The sequence below is a fragment of the Mirounga angustirostris genome, unplaced genomic scaffold (genome assembly GCF_029215605.1).
Source record: "Mirounga angustirostris isolate CCGP_5_RB_7025 unplaced genomic scaffold, mMirAng1.0.hap1 SCAF_6, whole genome shotgun sequence".
In the NCBI taxonomy this organism is placed as follows: Eukaryota; Metazoa; Chordata; class Mammalia; order Carnivora; family Phocidae; genus Mirounga; species Mirounga angustirostris.
In genome coordinates, this window is record NW_026991714.1 from 135,583,201 (window position 1) to 135,603,676 (window position 20,476).

Below are 20,476 nucleotides of genomic sequence, written 5' to 3' on the forward strand. Positions count from 1 at the left end.
ACACAGCGAGAGAGGGAACACAAGCAGGGGGAGTGGGAGAGGGAGAAGCAGGCTTCCCGTGGAGCAGGGAGCCCGATGCGGGGCTCAGTCCCGGGACCCTGGGATCATGACCTGAACCAAAGGCAGATGCTTAATGACTGAGCCAGCAGGTGTCCCGATGCCTTAATTTTTTTTGAGTAACACTAATTACTAGCTGTTAAATGGTCTTTAAGTTATAAATGAGCTAGGGGTACCTGGCTGGCTCAGTTGGTGGAGCATATGCAACTCTTGATCTTGGGGTTGTGAGTTCAAGCCCCACTTTGGGTGTAGAAATTACTTGAAGAAAATGTTGGGGCTCCTGGGTGGCTCAGTCGGTTAAGCATTTGCCTTTGGCTCAGGTCATGATCTCGGTGTCCTGGGACCGAGCCCCGAGCTGGGCTTCCTGCTCAGTGGGGAGGTCTGCTTCACCTCCCCCAGACGTGTGCATGCTTGCTCACTCTCTCAAATAAATCTTTTTAAAAATCTTAAAAAGTTGTAAATGAACTATTCAAATTTGATATTTTTTTCAGTATTTTATCCTAAACTATATACTGTTGGTGCATCTTAATGCTTTTAAAATTAAAGACAGTCTAATTTTTATTGATTAGTTACTTGTGGAGAGAGGAGAATGCAGAACAGCAAGCACTCGCTGCTAAAAGAGAAGATCTTGAAAAGAAACAGCAACTTCTTAGAGCAGCAACAGGAAAGGTGAGCAGGTTCTTTTCATTACTTCAGTTTACATTGAGCCAGTTATTACACAAGAATTTGTTAGTTTTCAAGCTGTAAGTCCTTGGTTTCAGGTGATAAATAAGAGTGTAAATCACTTGTCCTATAAATTTGAAATGATGGGTCTTGTTTAAGCAGCGTTACTATAACCCATGCATTAATGATAACACTTTTGATTTTTAGATGAAGAGTCCCATTTTTAATGTTAGTGTCAGAACAGAACCCATAATAAAGTGTTTCATGTAATTGGCATTTTTCAAGGGGGTGATGTGGCATTGGGGAGGATGTTTAATCTCTGAAGTATTTTTTAATGTATAAAGTAATGGATTTGTTTCTTACCAGCAGGAATGCCACTAGAAATATTATTTTAATATTTTTCATCTCTGACAATTTGACAGGCTATTTTAAATGGAATAGACAGCATAAACAAAGTACTGGACCACTTTCGTAGGAAAGGAATAAACCAGCATGTTCAAAATGGCTATCACGGCATCGTGATGAATAACTTCGAATGTGAGCCTGCTTTCTACACATGCGTGGAAGTCACTGCTGGCAACAGGTAAAGTTTTTGTTTGATATTTTGAATTTTTGAAGGAAAGAAGGAATAAGAATAAGCTTTTTGGAATTTTAGTATAATCTGTCTCCCACTACCTTCTTTTATCCTAGTTGCTTATTTAATTTTTTAAAGATGTACATGTTAAGTATTCCTAACTGTAGAAGCTAGAACTATCCCTTTTGGGGCTTCCTCTCCTTCTCCTCATTGGAATTTTCTAAGTAGTTTCCCTCCCACCCTACCTCAGTACAAATTGGGTTGCATAGAAAAAAAAGTGAATTGTTTGCCTAAATGTTTATAGCACTTTAAAGTCTAGCAATAAAGATGTGTCTTGTTTTGTTTACATGCAGGTTATTTTATCATATTGTTGATTCAGATGAAGTCAGCACAAAGATTTTGATGGAGTTTAATAAAATGAATCTTCCTGGAGAGGTCACTTTTCTTCCTCTTAACAAGTTAGATGTCAGGGATACTGCCTATCCTGAAACCAATGTGAGTTGGTGTGTGTGAAGGTCTATCTTTCTTTCAATAGGTTATTTCTTCTTGTGGTTAGCACATACTAGTGCACGGCACTGTACGTTAGGATTCACTGGTCTGTGAGATAAACATGCTTCTGTTACAGCATAGTCACTACTGGGTAGGGATGGGAAGGGAGACAGGTCACAGGCGACACATGAAACAAATCACTGCAAATGTGTAAAGTGTTAAAATACATAAGTACAGGATACTTTGAGAGATTATCCCAGGGTGACAAAATTAAGGAGAAGAAATCCCTAAGGAACTGTCATTTGAAGTAAATTTTTTTTTAAGTTTTTTGAATATACTTTTTAAATGGCTTATAAATTAAATAAAAATGTTTAGTAAGATAATAGGCCCTGAAAACAATGTTGCTTTTGTTACTTGCTGGTATACGTTTAAATGGATTAAGAATATTCCTCAGACAGTGTTCTTGAGAAAAATGTAATTGCTTTGAGGCGTTTGGTTTCAGAATGTTGATGGTATTAGCAACTATTTTACTATCCTAGTCTAAGGTTAGAGCTGAAACTCTATGATAATGGTAAGAATTTAAGTGGAACAGTGAGAATCTTTTTTTTTTAAGATTTTATTTATTTATTAGCACGAGAGGGAGGAGGGGCAAAGGGAGAAGGAGACACAGACTCCCCCCCCCCGCCCCGAGCAGGGAACCCCACGCAGAGCTTGATCCCAGGACCCCTGGATCATGACTGAGCCACCCAGGTGCTCCTGGTACAGTGAGAATCTTAAAAGCTGCTTTAAAGGGTCCACCTTTTTCTTCTTTTAAATCTATAAATTATCCTTGAAGTTTTGGGGAGGAAAATGTAATCACAGATGTGATGCTGTGAATGAAGCAAGACTCAAGAATGCATGTAGTGGGGCGCCTGGGTGGCTCAGTTGGTTAAGCGACTGCCTTCAGCTCAGGTCATGATCCTGGCTGGAGTCCCAGGATCGAGTCCCGCATCAGGCTCCCTGCTCAGCAGGGAGTCTGCTTCTCCCTCTGACCCTCTCCCCTTTCATGCTCTCTCTCTCTGAAATAAATAAATAAATCTTTAAAAAAAAAAAAAAAAAAAGAATGCATATAGTATGGTTCCCTTTAAATACACAGACAGGGGCACCTGGGTGGCTCAGTTGGTTAAGCGTCTTACTCTTGATTTCAGCTCAGGTCATGATCCTCATAGTCCTGAGACCGAGCCCCACGTTGGCTGAGACTGGGCTCCACGCTTAGCGGGGTGTCTGCTTGAGATTCTCTCTCTCCTCCCTCTGCCCCTCACCACTCTCCCAAAATAAGTAAATAAAAAAATCTTATAAATAAATAAAGACAAAACTAAATTTAGATGATAGAATTTGAAAGAAGTACAAGGAAATGGTTATCACAAAAGTTATGATAGTGGTCACCTCCAATAGGTAACCACTATGTGATTAGGAAAGGGGCACAGTTCTTAGTGTCAGCAGTGTTCTATTTCTTGTCCTCCATGGTAGTTACATTGGTGTTCTCTTTATAATTACTGATTTAAGCTTAACATATTTATTGCACTGTTTTAGGTTATATTTCCTAATTTGAAAATTAGAAAAATCCTTTCCTAATAGTTTAGAAGAATTAGAAGAATGTAAAAAGGGAAAATTTTATGTAAAAAATATTTTCCTGAATACCTAAGACATACATAAAATAAAATGAAAACATTTTGAGGAAATAGTATTAGTTTACATTTTTTTTAGCATTTTTTAAATTTTTTTAATGTTTTTCTTTTTAGAAAGAGTGCAAGCCAGCAGGGGGAGCAGGAAGGTGGGAGGTGGGGGGAGAGAGAGGGAGGGGGAGAGAATCTTAAGCAGGCTCCATGCCCAGCCTGGAGCCCTACATGGGGCTTGATCTCACAACCCTGAGATCGTGACCTGATCCAAAATCAAAAGTCAGACGCTCAACTGACTGAGCCCCCCAGACTCCCCTATTTAGCCCTTCTGTGTGACAGATGCTATCCTATGTGTTTCACATATTATTAGTTTGTCTGGTCTAGTCTAGTCTTAACAACTTTATCAGGAAAGTACTGCTACTGCAGTTCTGTAGATGAAGTAACTATTAAATGGAGAAGTTAAGCAACTTGTCCAGAGCATATATCTGATGAGTGTCAGAACTAGGATTTGAACTTGAGCTGTCTGACTCCACAGCTACTAAACTCTTTGTCATTTTTCTCTGCTCTTGAAAACTTGGATGATTACATGAACATAATTTCCACGATATTTCAGTAGAGTGATTTTTCTAACTTCTTCAGAATAAAATGAAAGCATTTGTGTTTATATTTCATAAAGATGTAATTCATAATTTTGCTAACATGTTTTAATTAACTGTGTTGTGATCTCTATCCTGACAAAATATTCATTTTTAGGATGCGATTCCTATGATAAGTAAATTGAGGTACAATCCCAGATTTGACAAAGCTTTCAAACATGTGTTTGGGAAAACACTTATTTGTCGTAGCATGGAAGTTTCAACTCAGCTAGCCCGTGCTTTTACTATGGACTGCATTACCCTGGAAGGTTTGTAATAGTAATTCTTAGCTTTGAACAGATAAATTCCATTTTAGTTTTAAAAGTATTTCAAAATTCATGTCCAGTTTTTTATCATTTTTAAATGGTTTGAGTTCAGACAGGATCCACACTTTATATTTAGTTGATGTCTCTTAAGTATAATCATTTGGTCTGTAGTGGGGATTCTTAACGTTTTTTGCACTGTGGACTCCTTTGGCTCTTTGGTAAAGCCTATGAGCCCTTTCTCAAAATATTTTTAAGAGCATAAAATAAAATGCTTTGGATCACAAAAGAAGCCAATCATATTGACATGGTAATCACAATATTTTTTCAAATATGACATAATAATTTATTCTTAAGGGTATTCAAAAACAAGATTTAGCAGTGGGTCTAATAAATAAAACTTTGAACTACTGATACACGTAAACAATATTTTGAGATTTGCAACAAATATAATCTGATAGAAAATAGCTGTTATTTCTCTTGGTAACAGAGTTACACAAGTACTGATAATACCACTGTGATTCTTATTTGTTATAACAGAAGGATTTGCTAAATTTCATTTTGAAGTTAGTATAAAAATAAAGATGTAAATTTTTTTTCCTACCTAAGTCATGGATATCCTGAATTTTATCCACGGAGTCTAGGTTAAGAACCTTTGGTATATAAGTTCACCTACTCTCATTTTTCAATTTTTTCCTTTTCTTTATAATTTATTTGTTGATGAAAGAAGGTAACACACCCCCCCAGCTTTATCTTTATAGATAATTTTTTTGCTGTTTTGAACTACCTCTGAGAATAAGTTATAAAAATTATGATGCTTTATTTCTAAAAGTTAAGCATGTATTGTTTGTTTGTTTTTTGTTTTTTTTCTATTTATTTATTTATTTTTTATTCTTCTGTTAATCCCCATACATTACATCATTAGTTTTTACACCTAAGTAATTTAACATAACCCAGTAATACCATCATTTAAAAAGTACATTAAAAATTTCCCAGTTGTCCCAAAATATTTTTCCGTCCAGAATCCGATCAAGGATACATGCAATGTCGTCTCTTTGGATTCTTTCAATATAGGACAGCTCCTGTTCCTTCCCACCCTCAGGAAATTGACTTTCTCATAGAATGTCCCATTTTCTGGATTAGTCCTACTGCTTCCTCATCATGAGATTCAGTTTAAACATTCTTGGCATGAGTGATGTATATTCTTACTGCATCACACAATGTGTCCCACTGTTAGTGGTGCTAAGTTTGACCAGTAGCAATCTCTCAGTTGTAAAGGTGCCCTTTCCTCTTCGTAATTAATAAGTGATATGTGGGACTATGCTTTAAGAAAACATGAATATCAGGTTCCCCAACAACTTTGGGGGTTTTTTTTTAAGATTTTTTACTCATTTGAGACAGAGAGCTAGAGGGAGCATGAGCAGGGGAGAGGCAGAGGGAGAGAGAGAAGCAGACTCCCCGCTGAGCCGGGAGCCCAATGTGGGGTTTGATCCCAGGACCCTGGGATCGTGATCTGAGATGAAGGCAGACACTTAACCATTTGAGCCACCCAAGCACCCCACCCCAACAATTTTTTTACCAGTGGTTTGACTCAATACACTGGGGGTTTCCAAATGGTGATTCTTAAATTCTTTCAAGTCTTCTGTTTTGTTTTTGTTTTTGTTTTTTAAGAGAAAGAGAACTAGCAGGGGTGGGGAGAGAGGAAGAGAGAGACTCTCAAGCAGGCTCCATGCTCAGTGAAGACCCTGACACAGTGCTCAGTCTTAACACCCTGAGATCATGACCTGAGCTTCAATCAAGAGTCGGATGCTTAACCAACGGAGCCACCCAGGCACCCCATCTCTGCTTTTAAAAGCATTCAAAAACTTCTCAAGACTTGCCATTATTATTGTGGATGTTCACATTGTCCCAAATATGGCCAGTGGAATTCCAAACTCCCAAGTCCTGTGTCCTCTTGACCTGTCCCTGTTGGTCTTTAGCACTTCCTTCCTTTCTGGCAGATGTTCAGGTTCACCTAGAAGGCACCTTTTTTAATGCAAATTTTAACAGTTGGAAAGCAGAAGTTTCTCAGAGTGGCTTAAATCCTTTTAAATTCTCATTAAATAGGTAAAGCCTTTAAATTAGTTGTTTGATTATAAATCAGTTTATCACTGAATAAAGAAATTGTTATACAGAATTTCTACCTTCCTTGTGCTTTGTTTATAGGTGACCAAGTTAGTCATCGGGGTGCTCTAACCGGAGGTTATTATGACACAAGGAAGTCTAGACTTGAATTGCAAAAAGATGTTAGAAAAGCAGAAGAAGAACTAGGTGAGCTTGAAGCAAAGCTCAATGAAAACCTGCGCAGAAATATTGAAAATATCTTTTTGTCTTGTGCCACGATGGAGAACTGTTTGGGTTGAAATATGTAATCTTTTACATGTTAAGTGTGTTTTCTCATACAGCGGGGAAAAAATTCCACATTTGACTTTTATTTAAGCATGGGAGTTTATATTGTTGTCAAAAGTTAACTTCTGAAGACAAGGAAAAAATTCTTGTAATATTGATTCTTTCCTTAGCTGTTAATATTTAAAGCTGAGAGCAGTGAGTCAGTCTATTTCTGAGAGCAAAGAACCTGAGGTGCACTAAAATTTAAAGTTATAGAGGAAACTGAGGAGGATTGGTCAGCATTGTAGAAAGAAAATGAGGTTAGTGTTTCAAAGAAGGGTTGGGGCCTCTAATGCCACATTACTGCATAGAAGTTAAACACAGGGGTTGAAAAATGTGCATTAGATTTTTATTTCAAGGTCATTTGGTGCAGATGTATTAGTGGACGAAGGCTATCAAAATCCAAGTCTTAGTAAACATAGTACTTTCACTTCTTTCAGATAAAACTGGTGTTCCATGAAGAGTGGCTAGTTTAGCTCACAACAGAAACATTGTACCTCTGCATTTTCTTAAATTAACCCCAGTACTTTGGTATAAGGCAAAAGTGTTTTATGTGTACTTTGAATTACATCACACAATTTTAAAAATGTAGATACTTGAGGGGCACCTACTGTGCTCAGTCGGTAGAGCATCCAACTCTTGATTTCTGGGTCATGAGTTTAAGCCCCACATTGGGTGTGAAGATTACCTAATAGGTACTCAAGCATCAAGAAAAACCATTTTTACTGAGTCATTGGAATACTCTTAATGATTTCTTTCTCTTTTTTTGGAGATAGTGAGCTAGAGAGCAGGAACAGGGGAGGAGAGGGAGAGGGAAAAACAGGCTCCCTACTGAGCAGGGAGCCTGACGTGGGGCTTGATCCCAGGACCACGGGATTGTGACCTGAGCCGAAGGCAGACACTTAACCGACTGAGCCACCCAGGCACCCCTGGGATATTCTTAATTGAAAGTGGCAATTTTTTTTTTTAAGTGGGTTTATAGCTTCTGTTCCATCAGTGCAAGCCGCAGCACAGAGCAAAAGGTAGATAAACATGTTAGTTTTGACTTTGCAGGGGTCTGCAGAGCATATTTAGAACTGCCCAAATTTGGCAAGATGTTGGCGCAAAGAAAACATTGGGAAACATAAGAAAAAGGAGGATATTGACAACATACATCAACTACCTTCCTGTATTTGATAATCCAGCTAGGTGGTATTTTTCTACATTGGACAAGGCCTCCTCTTCATACATAACTACCTTCTATAGTGCTTTAAGGATAATAGATAACACAGTAAATATTTCTTGAAAAGATACAAAAAGCATACACCTCATTCAGATTCTCTTAGGGTTTCCCAAGAATTTTTTTTATATAGCTTTAAGTAAAATATATGTTATTTTGAGAGAAATGGTGGGGTAAAATGTTTTAAGCTTCTTTATGATATAATACAGTGTAGTATTTAACTTAGCATTGTTATGGTCCATAAATTTGAGGAAATAACTTTTATTTGGAGGTAAAGAAAAGGGAGGGGATACACATGTTTTTAAAAGAACTAGAGAGAATTTTCCTTAGCCTTGTATATGGATTAATAATGAAATTGATCAGTTGATGAACCAAATGCAGCAGATAGAGACCCAGCAAAGGAAATTTAAAGCATCTCGAGATAGCATATTATCAGAAATGAAGATGTTAAAAGAGAAGAGGCAGCAGTCAGAGAAAACCTTTATGCCAAAGGTTCGTAAGTATGTCCCTTTTGTTACAGATCTATTTTAATTATTTAGAATTGGGATGGACCATATATTACATAGGTTATTATCTGGAGTTTATATGTTCCATTTTTTGTAGACCTGTACTTTTGGACTTCCCCTATCTATACTGCACTTACACCCATGGGTACCCAAAGTCTCATTTTGTAGTCCGCATTCAGATTGTCCAGCTTCAGTGAACAAGTAGGCATTTTGAGCTATAGCATAATAGTATTTTCTGATGATCGTTAATTTGTTAGTAATCATTTTTGTCTGTTAAGCACTATTTATGGAGTTGTTTGAATATTTTATCCAAATTCTACTAAACAGGGTAGAAGCCAAACTATTATTGCTAAATTAAAAGTAATAACACGTTAGTCTCATAAGCTTTGACAAAAACTGTTTAGTTCATCAGTAGTACTAAAATAATAGTTTTTAATTGTCCAGCTATACCACCCTAACACATTCTAGCAGTTTTTTCTTTTTGTTCTTATTAATATTTAATATGTAAGAAGATTTTTATATGATTCAGTCATGGAATATGATTGGTCCCATATACCCTGATAGTATTGTATCATAAGTATTTTTCTTACTGCTATTTAGTTATAATTATCAAATTAAGTGGATACCTAATAGTTACTTGAGTTGATATGATTCAGTTCACTTTAATATCAAATATAGATTGTTCTCAATTTTTCACTATTAATAAGTAATGCAGTGACTAATACCTTTATTAATAAATGGATGATCTGTCACATAGCAACGTAGCTTACAAAGTTTGGAGGCAAGTTTGCATGCTATGGAGTCCACCAGAGAATCGTTGAAAGCAGAACTGGGAACTGATTTGCTTTCACAACTTAGTCTGGAAGATCAGAAGAGAGTAGATGCACTGAATGATGAAATTCGTCAACTTCAGCAGGCAAGTACAATTTATATAAGTATAATTGGTTGTTGTAAAAAGTTTATAATTGGCTGTTGTAAAAGTATAATTGGCTGTTGTAAAAAGTTTCTTGCTACTAAGGGAATGCAAAAGAAGGGAACTTTGAGAAAATAGAAAAATGAGACTTGAACTTCTCATACCTGTAAGAGTAAGTAAGTTTTTCTAAACCATTCTGGGTATGTTAGGATTATACAAGAAGTCTTTATTTTCTTCATCTTATTTAATGCACTTTTATTAGTAGTAAGATTGAGCTTGTTAGCTTTGCTGTCTCTTTTGATCTGACTGCCTTTATATAATTAACACTGTTTTTGATTAAACTTTTTTTTAAAGATTTTGTTTATTAGAGCACGAGTGGGGGGAGGAGTCAGGGGGAGAGGGTCAAGCAGACTCCATGCTGAGCATAGAGCCTGACCTGGGTCTCAGTCCCAGGACCCTGAGATCATGACATGAGCCAAAATCAAGAGTTGGATGCTAAACGGACTGAGCCACCCAGACACCCCTTGGTTAAACATTTGATTTTTGTATTACAGAGACGTAAATACTAAGTCCAAAAAATGAAAAGTAGATAAATATTTTTGGCAGGATGTCTTATAAAAAGAACCAAGCACACAAACTGAGCATTCTGAATAGGTAAGACAGAAAATGAAGAAAATATAGGGCTTTCTATTACAGGCCCTTTGAACACAAGTAATGGAGAGGACAGCAGATTAACAGCATTCCTGTGTGTGAAATGTGCGTGCCTATGTAGACAAATAATTTTCTTTTCTTCTAGGAAAACAGACAGTTGTTGAATGAAAGAATTAAATTAGAAGGTATCATTACTCGAGTGGAGACATACCTAAATGAGAATTTGAGGAAACGCTTGGACCAAGTAGAACAGGTATGTTCTTTTTTGGGGGTTTGTTGATGACCATAACCTTTTGAAAGAACTTAAACACGAGTGGCTTTGATAGCATGGGCTTTGGGGACAGAAAGCACATACCCTGAGTTGGAGTTCTGGCACTGCCATCTAGTGTACGATCTTTTGCAAGTAATGTATTATTCCTAAGCCTCAGTGTCCTCTTGTGAAAAATGAGCATAACAGTAAAACCTGTTTTGTATGATTATCCTGGCCCATTCTAGGTACTCAGTAAGTGTTAGTAACTAATGTTTTCTCAGTATAGTCAGTCGCTGAGAAATTTTCTAGTTACTATATTGTTACCTTTTTTTCCCCCTTTAATGGATACTTTAACTATTTGCAATTATACAGAGTGTACTTTCTTTCTCTCTTGAATGCTTATTCAAAATAACAGCTATTGGGGAAAGTAATCTTTAGCAATAGAAAGCAGAATGATAGTTTTCTGGGGCCATGAGTAGAGGGAACTGATTATAGAGGGTACAAGGGAGCTTCTTGGTTTAATGAAAAACTGTATCTTCATTTTAGTGGTACTTCTGTGGGTATATACATTATCACAGCTCACTGAGCTCTGCACTTAAAATTGGCTCATTTTATTGGATGTAAATTATACTTTATTGAGGTTGATTAAAAAGACAAGAATATTCATAGCATTATTTATAATAGTCAAAAACTAAAAACCGTACAAATGTATATCAACAATTGGATGATTAAATTTTTATATATTAATGCAAAAAAAGTAACAGTTATTGGAAACTGTTGACGTAATTATTTTGAAACTAACAAAATTCATATTCTGTGGTTTAATGATCTTAAGTTTCTTTTATCTTGCAGGAACTTAATGAACTGAGAGAGACAGAAGGGGGTACTGTTCTCACTGCTACAACCTCAGAACTTGAAGCAATCAATAAAAGAGTAAAAGATACTATGGCACGATCAGAAGGTGAATTTTTGTTTAGTAAAAATTTTTTTTTATATTTTGTTAAAAGTTAGCTTATTTATTTGATAAAATTGTTTACTACAAAATGAAATACCCAAATAGGCAAAAGCATGCACTAATGATTTTGTGTGTTTTCCATCACAATAAATAATTTATGGTGAATGGAGTTTAGTGGGTTGATTATAAATAGTAACCTTTGTTTTGTTGAAATGTTTTTGACAATTTTATGAGAGACCATAATTATTAATTTTGTTTCCAAAAATGTGAAGTAGCTGAATTAAGTTTATCACCTAGTTGCTGAGAAGAAAATTTTTTAAATTTTTTATAAACATTTAATGAGAAATATATACTTGACTAATGTACACTCTTATTTTTGTCCTGAATTAAATGTTTCATGGATTTACACAGTACAATTTAAACAAAGAGAAAAAACCTAAAACCTATTTATTTTGATCGATTTGGCCATTAAAATCTTCAATCAAATAGTACTCTAGCTTTAAAATAGGCATTATGGCTTAATTTGTTTTTTTCCCCCTATTTTAGATTTGGACAATTCCATTGATAAAACAGAAGCTGGAATTAAGGAGCTTCAGAAGAGTATGGAACGCTGGAAAAATATGGAAAAAGAACACATGGATGCTATAAATCATGATACTAAAGAACTAGAAAAGATGACAAATCGACAAGGCATGCTACTGAAGAAGAAAGAAGAGTGTATGAAGAAAATTCGAGAACTTGGATCACTTCCCCAGGAAGCATTTGAAAAGTACCAGACACTGAGCCTCAAACAGGTATATTGTGTAGTTTTAAATTTGAAATCTTATTGCAAATTTCTCTTCATGTGAATTTATTTATACATTTATTTTTCTCTTTGTAGTTGTTTCGAAAACTTGAACAGTGCAACACAGAATTGAAGAAGTACAGCCATGTTAACAAAAAAGCTTTAGATCAGTTTGTAAATTTCTCTGAGCAGAAAGAAAAGTTAATAAAACGACAAGAAGAGTTGGATAGGGGGTACAAATCAATCATGGAACTGATGAATGTACTTGAACTTCGAAAATATGAAGCTATTCAGTTAACTTTCAAGCAGGTATGTTTCTGTTTGTATTTACTGCATACACAAGACAAAAGCTTCAGCTGTTATTCAGTTTATTACTCAATTTGTAAAGGTTTTTAAGTTTTTTCCCCCACTGATAGTTGGATCTAATACAAGTGAACAAATCCAGCATATAGTTTTCTAACACACTAATTAGAATATCCTACACAGCTCTTAAAAGGATTCAGTCTGTTGCTCTGGTTAAAATGTTTGTGATTGCTTTTAAATATTTGTCTTTGCCTTAAGAAATAATACGTGCAGTGCCACCTAAGCAGAATTTATATTTGAATCACCACGTAGTTTATTCATTTGTTCATTCATTCTTTTTAAAGGTATCCAAGAACTTCAGTGAAGTATTCCAGAAGTTGGTACCTGGTGGCAAAGCTACTTTGGTGATGAAGAAAGGAGATGTGGAGGGCAGTCAGTCTCAGGATGAAGGAGAAGGAAGTGGTGAAAGTGAGAGGGGTTCTGGGTCACAAAGCAGTGTCCCATCAGTTGACCAGTTCACTGGAGTTGGAATTAGGGTAAAATACCTTTATATCCAATTTTCCCCAGTATTACCGTAGTGGCATTTGTAGAATATTTTACAAATTAAATTGGTGCACTGTATGTGATTTAAGAGGTGATGGTGATTCTACCCCTTTTGGGTATTAACTCAGTTAAATGTTCTCTTAGGTGTCATTTACAGGAAAACAGGGTGAAATGAGAGAAATGCAACAGCTTTCTGGTGGACAGAAATCCTTGGTAGCTCTTGCTCTGATTTTTGCTATTCAGAAATGTGACCCAGCTCCTTTTTACCTGTTTGATGAAATTGACCAGGCTCTGGATGCCCAGCACAGAAAGGCTGTGTCAGGTAGTTTGGGTTTGTACTTAACAATGAGAACTTGCTTAAAAATGATAACTTGCCTCTTTGGTAGTGAATTCTTGTTGCCTAAGATATTTGGGGGGACTAGACAGGGTGTATATTCTATAATTAAAATTTCTTTTAGTAAGTTTTTTAGAATTTAGTATTAGACTACAAAGCTTAATTCTGTGAGAGGTCGATGTGTTTGTCAATTGAAAATCCTTCAGTTAAACTTTTACACAGAAGTCTCTCTTTTTAAAACTTGCTTTTCTCAATGTTTGAATAACCCCTGACATTAAATGTTGATTCTGTATTTAAAGAATCTATATTTGGGGATGCCTGGGTGGCTCAGTCAGTTAAGCATCTGCCTTCGGCTCAGGTCATGATCCCAGAGTCCTGGGATCAAGCCCTGAGTGGGGTTCCCTGCTCAGCAGGGAGCCTGCTTCTCCCTCTGCCTCTCCCCCACTACTCATGCTCTCTCTCTAAAGATAAATAAAATCTTTAAAAATAAATAAAGAATCTATATTTGATCTTTAGTAAATTCAAAAGATCTTTGGGGACGTGGGTAGCAGGGGTAGGTTGTTCTTGTTTTGTGTGTGAGAAAAGTTGTTTTGCTCTGACAATTTTAATGCTGTGTTATGAGTTGAGTAGCCACTACTTCATATTCTGTAACTTTAAGATACTGGGTAAAAGATCTATCCCTAATGTAAGAGAGTAAGTTGGTAATTTTGCATATATGTATGAAAAATAAAGTCACAGGCTGTTTTGAATTTTAGGTAAGAGTGAAGATAGTTGCTTTTTAAATGTTCAGATCTACTCAGAAAATGGTTTTATTAACTATTTCTTTTTATAGATATGATTATGGAACTTGCTGTACATGCACAATTTATTACAACTACTTTTAGGCCTGAACTGCTTGAGTCAGCTGACAAATTCTATGGTGTAAAGTTTAGAAATAAGGTAAAAAAAAATTTTTTTTACATTGAGTTTAAGTTTGTATTGTATTTGTCAAATTCTTGTTTTATGTTACTTAAATCATAAAGGAAAACTTAGAAATTTGTTGCTTATCTTATGAGTTTGTAAAAAAAAAAAAAAAACCTTTTCTTTCAAATGCCTGTGAAGTTTAGTTTTTGTGGCATTCGTTGCATTGGTTTTATTTTCATCGGCATTAAGAGACAATATCCTGTAGTGTACAGTCTTTAAGTTATATACGGTCATTTCTATTTGGCTGGGCCACACATCTCTTCCTGATGTCTTCAGCCTTAAGATTCTTTGAAATAGCAAAATAATAAAAACTGAAAAAACATGATTTGATAATTAGACGTTAGTACTTACCCAGATCTTCAGAGTTCTAAAATGCAGAAAATTTTTCAACTCATGCTTTCGACAAACAATATTATAAAGGTCTTATCCATCAGTGTTTTAGACTCATTTGACTTGATATGTAAAATTTATAGGTGAGAGGCCATATTTTTAAAATATTACTCTGAACAGTGAGAACACTGATATTTTTTTAAGGTTTAACACAGTTTTTAACATTTTTTCTTCAGGTTAGTCATATTGACGTGATCACAGCAGAGATGGCCAAAGACTTTGTAGAAGATGATACTACTCATGGTTAAACGGAAAATATTGTCCACTGGTTTGGAAGTTGTGTATAGTAATATGAATCTCATACCCAGGAACTGTACATTTAAATATGTAGCCACTACTAATAGTTTTCAGACTTAGAGCATACATAGTCCTTTTATATTTCTGTCATTGTACTTTATAAGATACTCTGTAATATGTTACATTTCTACTTATAGTTTAAGAATTTTATTTCCCACACAACTTTTTGTAAAGTGTCCTGCTCCTGTTTTAAATCTTTTGAAACATGCTAAATATTCTTTCCTAATTATTTTATCAATTATATTGCCTCTTTTTTATAGCTTCAATTAAATAATTGGTTTATGACTACTTTAGTATTTTATGTGGCTTTTTATTTATAGTTGTATGATTAGAAACAAATTTTTCTTAAATATCTGCTTTTTGTTTTGCCTAAGAAAGGTCTGCCTTTACCTAAAAAGATTCTTTAAACGTGGCTTCACATTCTTTTGAAATACATCCGCGATTCCCAGTCCTGGCTGCATGCTTAAATCCATGTTGGGGGAGCTTTAAACTGCTGGTGTATTTCCCTAGACCCGTTGAATCAAAATCTTTATGGAGTGGGGTTCTGGTTGTTGCTAGTTCTTAAGTTCCCCCAGGTGATTATGACCCTTGGTGAGGATTAGAACCCTGGCTTTAACTCATTGTAATGGTTCTTTAAAAATAGTTTTTAATTTAAGAGAGCAGTGTATTTATTAGAATTTAGGAAGATAGTTTTAAGAGTAGCTAAGAACACTAAGCCAAAAAATTGAGTCATAAAGTTTCCTTGTTTTTCTGATTAAAAGTTTGGAAAACTTAATTGTTGAAACTTTTTTTTCCCCCTCAGATGAGGTCTTTGTTTTTTGTTTATTATGTTTATTAAATCACTTTATTGAGATTTAATTCATAGACGATAATATCCACATATTAAAATTACGCAATTCAGTACTTTTTTAGTATATACACAGAATTGTGAAACCATCTCTACAGTCTAATTTTAGAACATTTTCATTACCCCAAAAAGAAACCCCTGTACCTATTAGCATTCACTCTGTATCTCCCGCCTCCCTCATCCCTTGGCAGCCATAAATCTAGTTTGTGTCTCATACTGTGGATTTGCCTGTTCTGGACATTTCATATAAATAGAATCTTACAGTGTGGGGCCTTTTGTGACTGACTTGTTTCAGCATGTTTTTAAGGCTCATCCATGTTGTAGCACATATCCATAATTCATTCTTTTTTATTGCTGAGTGATATCCCATTGTCGGAATATATACTGTGGTTTGTTTATCCAACCATTAGTTGGACACTTGGCTTGTTCTCACTTTTGAGTATTATAAATAACACTGCTATGAACATTCATGAACAAGTTTTTGTGTGGATATGTGTTGTCATTTTTCTTGGATTGGAATTGTTGATCATATGGTAACTTTCACATTTTCAGGACTGCCAAACTTTTTTCTTTTTTTTGTTTAATTTTTTTTTTTAAGTGTATTTAAGTAATCTCTACACCCAACATGGGGCTCAAACTCATGACTGCAAGGTCAAGAGTCTCTCATGCTCTTGTGACTGAGGCAGCCAGGCACCCCAGGAACTGCCAAAATTTCCCAAAGGAGTTGCACCATTTTAGATCTCCACCAGTAATATATGAGGGTTATGGTTTTTCCATATCCTCATCAACACTTGTTATTCTTTTTTATTATAGTCAGCCATTCTTGTGAATGTGAATTGGTATCTCATGATCTTAGTTTGCATTTGCCTGTTAACTAATGATGTTAAGCATCTTTTTATGTACTTATTGGTCATTTGTATATCTTCTTTGGTGAGATGCTTATTCATATTTTTTGCACATTTTAAAATTCTGTTACTTATTATAGAATATAAATAACAGGGGTGCCTGGGTGGCTCAGTTGGTTAAGCGCCATGTCAGGCTCTCCACTCTGTCTGCCTGCCGCTCCGCCTGCTTGTGCATTCTCTCTCTCTGTGTCAAAATCTTAAAAAAAAAAAAAAAAAAGAATATAAATAACAATTTGTAAGAGTTCTTAAATATTCTGGATACAAGTCCCTTACCAGGTATAACTTGCAAATACTTCTCCCAGCCTGTGAATTGTCTTTTTGCTTTCCAAATGGTGTCTTTTGAAAGATAACATTTTTATTTTTATTTATTTATTTTTTTAAAGATTTTATTTATTTGACAGAGACACAGCGAGAGAGGGAACACAAGCAGGGGGAGAGGGAGAAGCAGGCCTCCCGTGGAGCAGGGAGCCCGACGCAGGGCTCAGTCCTGGGACCCTGGGATCATGACCTGAGCTGAAGGCAGATGCGCAACAACTGAGCCACCCAGGTGCCCCTGAAAGATAACATTTTAAAAAAAAATAAAGTTAGGGGCGCCTGGGTAGCTCAGTCGTTAAGCGTCTGCCTTCGGCTCAGGTCATGATCCCAGGGTCCTGGGATCGAGACCCGCATTGGGCTCCCTGCTCCCCGGGAGGCCTGCTTCTTGTCTCCCACTCCCCCTGCTTGTGTTCCCTCTCTCGTTGTGTCTCTCTCAAATCTTTTAAAAAATAAAGTTATAGGTTCAAATTTCTTCCTCACATAAGGACACCAGTCAGATTGGATTAAGGCCCACTCTTAATCATCTATTTTTTTTAAAAGATTTTATTTATTTATTTGACAGAGACACACAGGGAACACAAGCAGGGGGAGTGGGAGAGGGAGAAGCAGGCTTCCCGCAGAGCAGGGAGCCCGATGTGGGGCTCAATCCTAGGACCCTGGGACCATGACCTGAGCCTAAGGCAGACGCTTAATGACTGAGCCACCCAGGCGCCCCTTAATCACCTCTTTAAAGGCCTTTTCTCCAAATACTGTCACATACGGCAGTACTGAGAATTGGGACTTGAACATACAAATTTTGGGGAGGGTTGGGGGAGACAGTTCAGCCCAAAACAATTACCATGGTACATTTGTCACTCAACATGTATACATTTAGTTTATCAACTAAGCTCCAGATTGTATTCAGATTGCACAGTTTTTCCACTAATGCCCTTTTTTTCTCAGATCCCTCAAGGGGATTTCCAGTACATTTAATTGTCATAGCTCCTCTGGTCTGTGATGGTTTCTCAGTCTGTTTTTCCTATCTTGACAGTTTGGAGGAGTACTTTTCATGTGTTTTGTAGAATACCTCTCATTTTGGGTTTCCCTGATTATTTTTTTCATACATAGACTGGCATGAAATAATAGCACCAGGGGTAAAGTGTTTGCATCATATCAGTGGCACCTGTTATTAACATGTCTTACCTTGATGTTTACTTAATCACCTGCCCAAGATCGTTTGCCAGTGTCTTTCCTGTAAAGTTACTTTTTTTTTTCTTTGACTCTATTCTTTGGAAGCGAGTCACTAAGTACATCCACACTGGGATGCTCCTATGACCTTGGAAATTGCATTTATTCTAGTAGGGCCTTTGGAGAGTCTTTGGACAAATCGTGTTCTCCATAAATACTTTTTTATTTTTATTTTTTAATTTTTTTAAAGATTTTTATTTATTTGACAGAGACACCGTGAGAGAGGGAACACAAGCAGGGAGAGGGGGAGGGTCAGAGGGAGAAGCCGGCTTCCCGCTGAGCAGGGAGCCTGATGCGGGGCTCGATCCCAGGACCGTGGGATCATGACCTGAGCTGAAGGCAGACGTTTAACCGACTGAGCCACCCAGGAATCCCTTTATTTTATATTTTTAAAAGATTATTTGAGAGAGACAGAAAAAGCACAAGTGGGGGAGGGGAGGAGCAGAGGAAGAGGGAGAAGCCAACTTCGAGGTGAGCAGGGAGCCCAACATGGGCCTTGATCCCAGGACCCTGAGATCATGACCTGAGCCGAAGGCAGATGCTCAACTAACTGAGCCATCCAGGTGCCCCGTAGAGACCATTTTATTTCTTCCTTTTCAAAATATATATACCTTTTTTTCCCTTGCTGATTTCTCTCCCTAGAGTTCATAGTTGTTTAGGTAACAGGAGGGTTGGTTTGTTAGGAGCTACTCCATTAGTGGAAGCCAGAAATGCCTAAAGAGGCATTTTTAAAATAAGGAAAGTTTTGTGAATTTAAATTAAAAATGTGTATTCACTTTCATTTTGACTAGTTAAATCTATAGAGTTTAAATGTTAAGTACATTGTTTATACTCTAGTTTTGCTATAATATGATCTTCCCAGGGCCTCCTGGGTGGTTTAGTCAGTTAAGCGTATGACTTTTTTTTTTTTTTAAGATTTTATTTATTTGACATTGAGAGAGACAGCGAAAGAGGGAACACAAGCAGGGGGAGTGGGTGAGGGAGAAGCAGGCTTCCCATGGAGCAGGGAGCCCGATGCGGGGCTCGATCCCAGTACACCGGGATCATGACCTGAGCCGAAGGCAGACGCCCAACAACTGAGCCACCCAGGTGCCTCTAAGCGTATGATTCTTGATTTTGGCTCAGGTCATGATTTCAGGGTCATGAGATGGAGCCCTGCGTCATGCTGCACGCTCAGCAGAGAGTCTACTTGAGATGCTCTCTCTCCCTCTCCCTCTGCTTCTCTCCCCCACGCATGTGTACGCTCTCTCAAATAAATCTTTAAAAATACATGTATATATTTACAAATACATATAAATATATATATAATTGATCTTCCCTGACAGACTTTGGTATAAGAAATACTGTATGTAGGTCCCCATCCAGAGGGTTCTGTAAGCATAATATCTTTCTAATATTCCTAAAATGTTTCTTAAGCATCTCCCCAAAAATACTCATTATCAGTCACTACGTATAGAGGTTGAAATGTCTGGTGTATAGTTTATGATAGATAGCTTTGCTTTGATATGACCAACCTCCATAATACGGATTTGGGCAAGGGATGTTACATGCATAGCATCATTCTAGAACTTAATAATGTTCTTAAGCATCTCATGAATATCCATATAATGAAACTCCAGTGAGTTTGTAGCAATAAGCACCTAAATAATGAAACATAGAATGTAAATGTTTTTAAAACCCATATTCTTGGGGTGCTTGGGTGGCTCAGTCAGTTAAGCACCTGACTCTTGATCTCAGCTCAGTCTTGATCTCAGGGTTGTGAGTTCAAGCCCCTCACTGAGCTCCATGCTGGGTGTGGAGCCTACTTAAAAAAAAAAAAAACATATTTTTTGCTATATCATAGTGATGACATAAGATTATTAATTCTAATGAATAGAAATTGTTAATTATAATGAATAGAAAAATGGAAAAGTACCAATTTTTGAAAATGATGCAATTTGGGGCGCCTGGGTGGCTCAGTCAGTTGGGCGTCTGCCTTCAGCTCAGGTCATGACCCTGGAGTCCTGGGATCGAGTCCCGTGTCGGGCTCCCTGCTTGGTGAGGAGTCTGCTCCTCCCTCTCCCTCTGCTGCTCTATCAAATGAATAAATAAAATCTTAAAAAAAAATGATGCAATTTATAGAAACAGTTTACTCTGAATAGTGTCTTGTAACAGAAGTATATAAAAGGTGAAAGATGAGTTTTGGAGGTTTCTTTTTTTCTTTGTTTTTTAAACGAGGCAATAGCAACTCTGTTTTTAAAAGCATTTGGTTAATTCTTCTAGTATTACACTATATGTTAACTAACTGGAATTTAAGTAAAAACTTGAA

General features: G+C 36.6%; 1 protein-coding gene across 1 annotated transcript in view; it reads left to right on the forward strand.

Annotated features, from left to right (window-relative positions):
* SMC3 (structural maintenance of chromosomes 3) overlaps positions 1-15,162 on the forward strand; it is a 38,202-nt gene extending 23,040 nt beyond the window's left edge. The window contains exons 15-29 of the mRNA XM_045878796.3: positions 627-726; positions 1,143-1,303; positions 1,648-1,789; positions 4,195-4,345; positions 6,545-6,697; positions 8,326-8,477; positions 9,249-9,407; positions 10,201-10,308; positions 11,158-11,266; positions 11,807-12,054; positions 12,141-12,353; positions 12,692-12,883; positions 13,035-13,212; positions 14,057-14,163; positions 14,754-15,162. Of these exons, the coding sequence (XP_045734752.1) occupies positions 627-726; positions 1,143-1,303; positions 1,648-1,789; positions 4,195-4,345; positions 6,545-6,697; positions 8,326-8,477; positions 9,249-9,407; positions 10,201-10,308; positions 11,158-11,266; positions 11,807-12,054; positions 12,141-12,353; positions 12,692-12,883; positions 13,035-13,212; positions 14,057-14,163; positions 14,754-14,825 (2,245 nt within the window). The 3' untranslated portion in view covers positions 14,826-15,162. The remainder of the gene's footprint in view (positions 1-626; positions 727-1,142; positions 1,304-1,647; positions 1,790-4,194; positions 4,346-6,544; positions 6,698-8,325; positions 8,478-9,248; positions 9,408-10,200; positions 10,309-11,157; positions 11,267-11,806; positions 12,055-12,140; positions 12,354-12,691; positions 12,884-13,034; positions 13,213-14,056; positions 14,164-14,753) is intronic.
* The last annotated feature ends 5,314 nt before the right edge of the window (positions 15,163-20,476 follow it).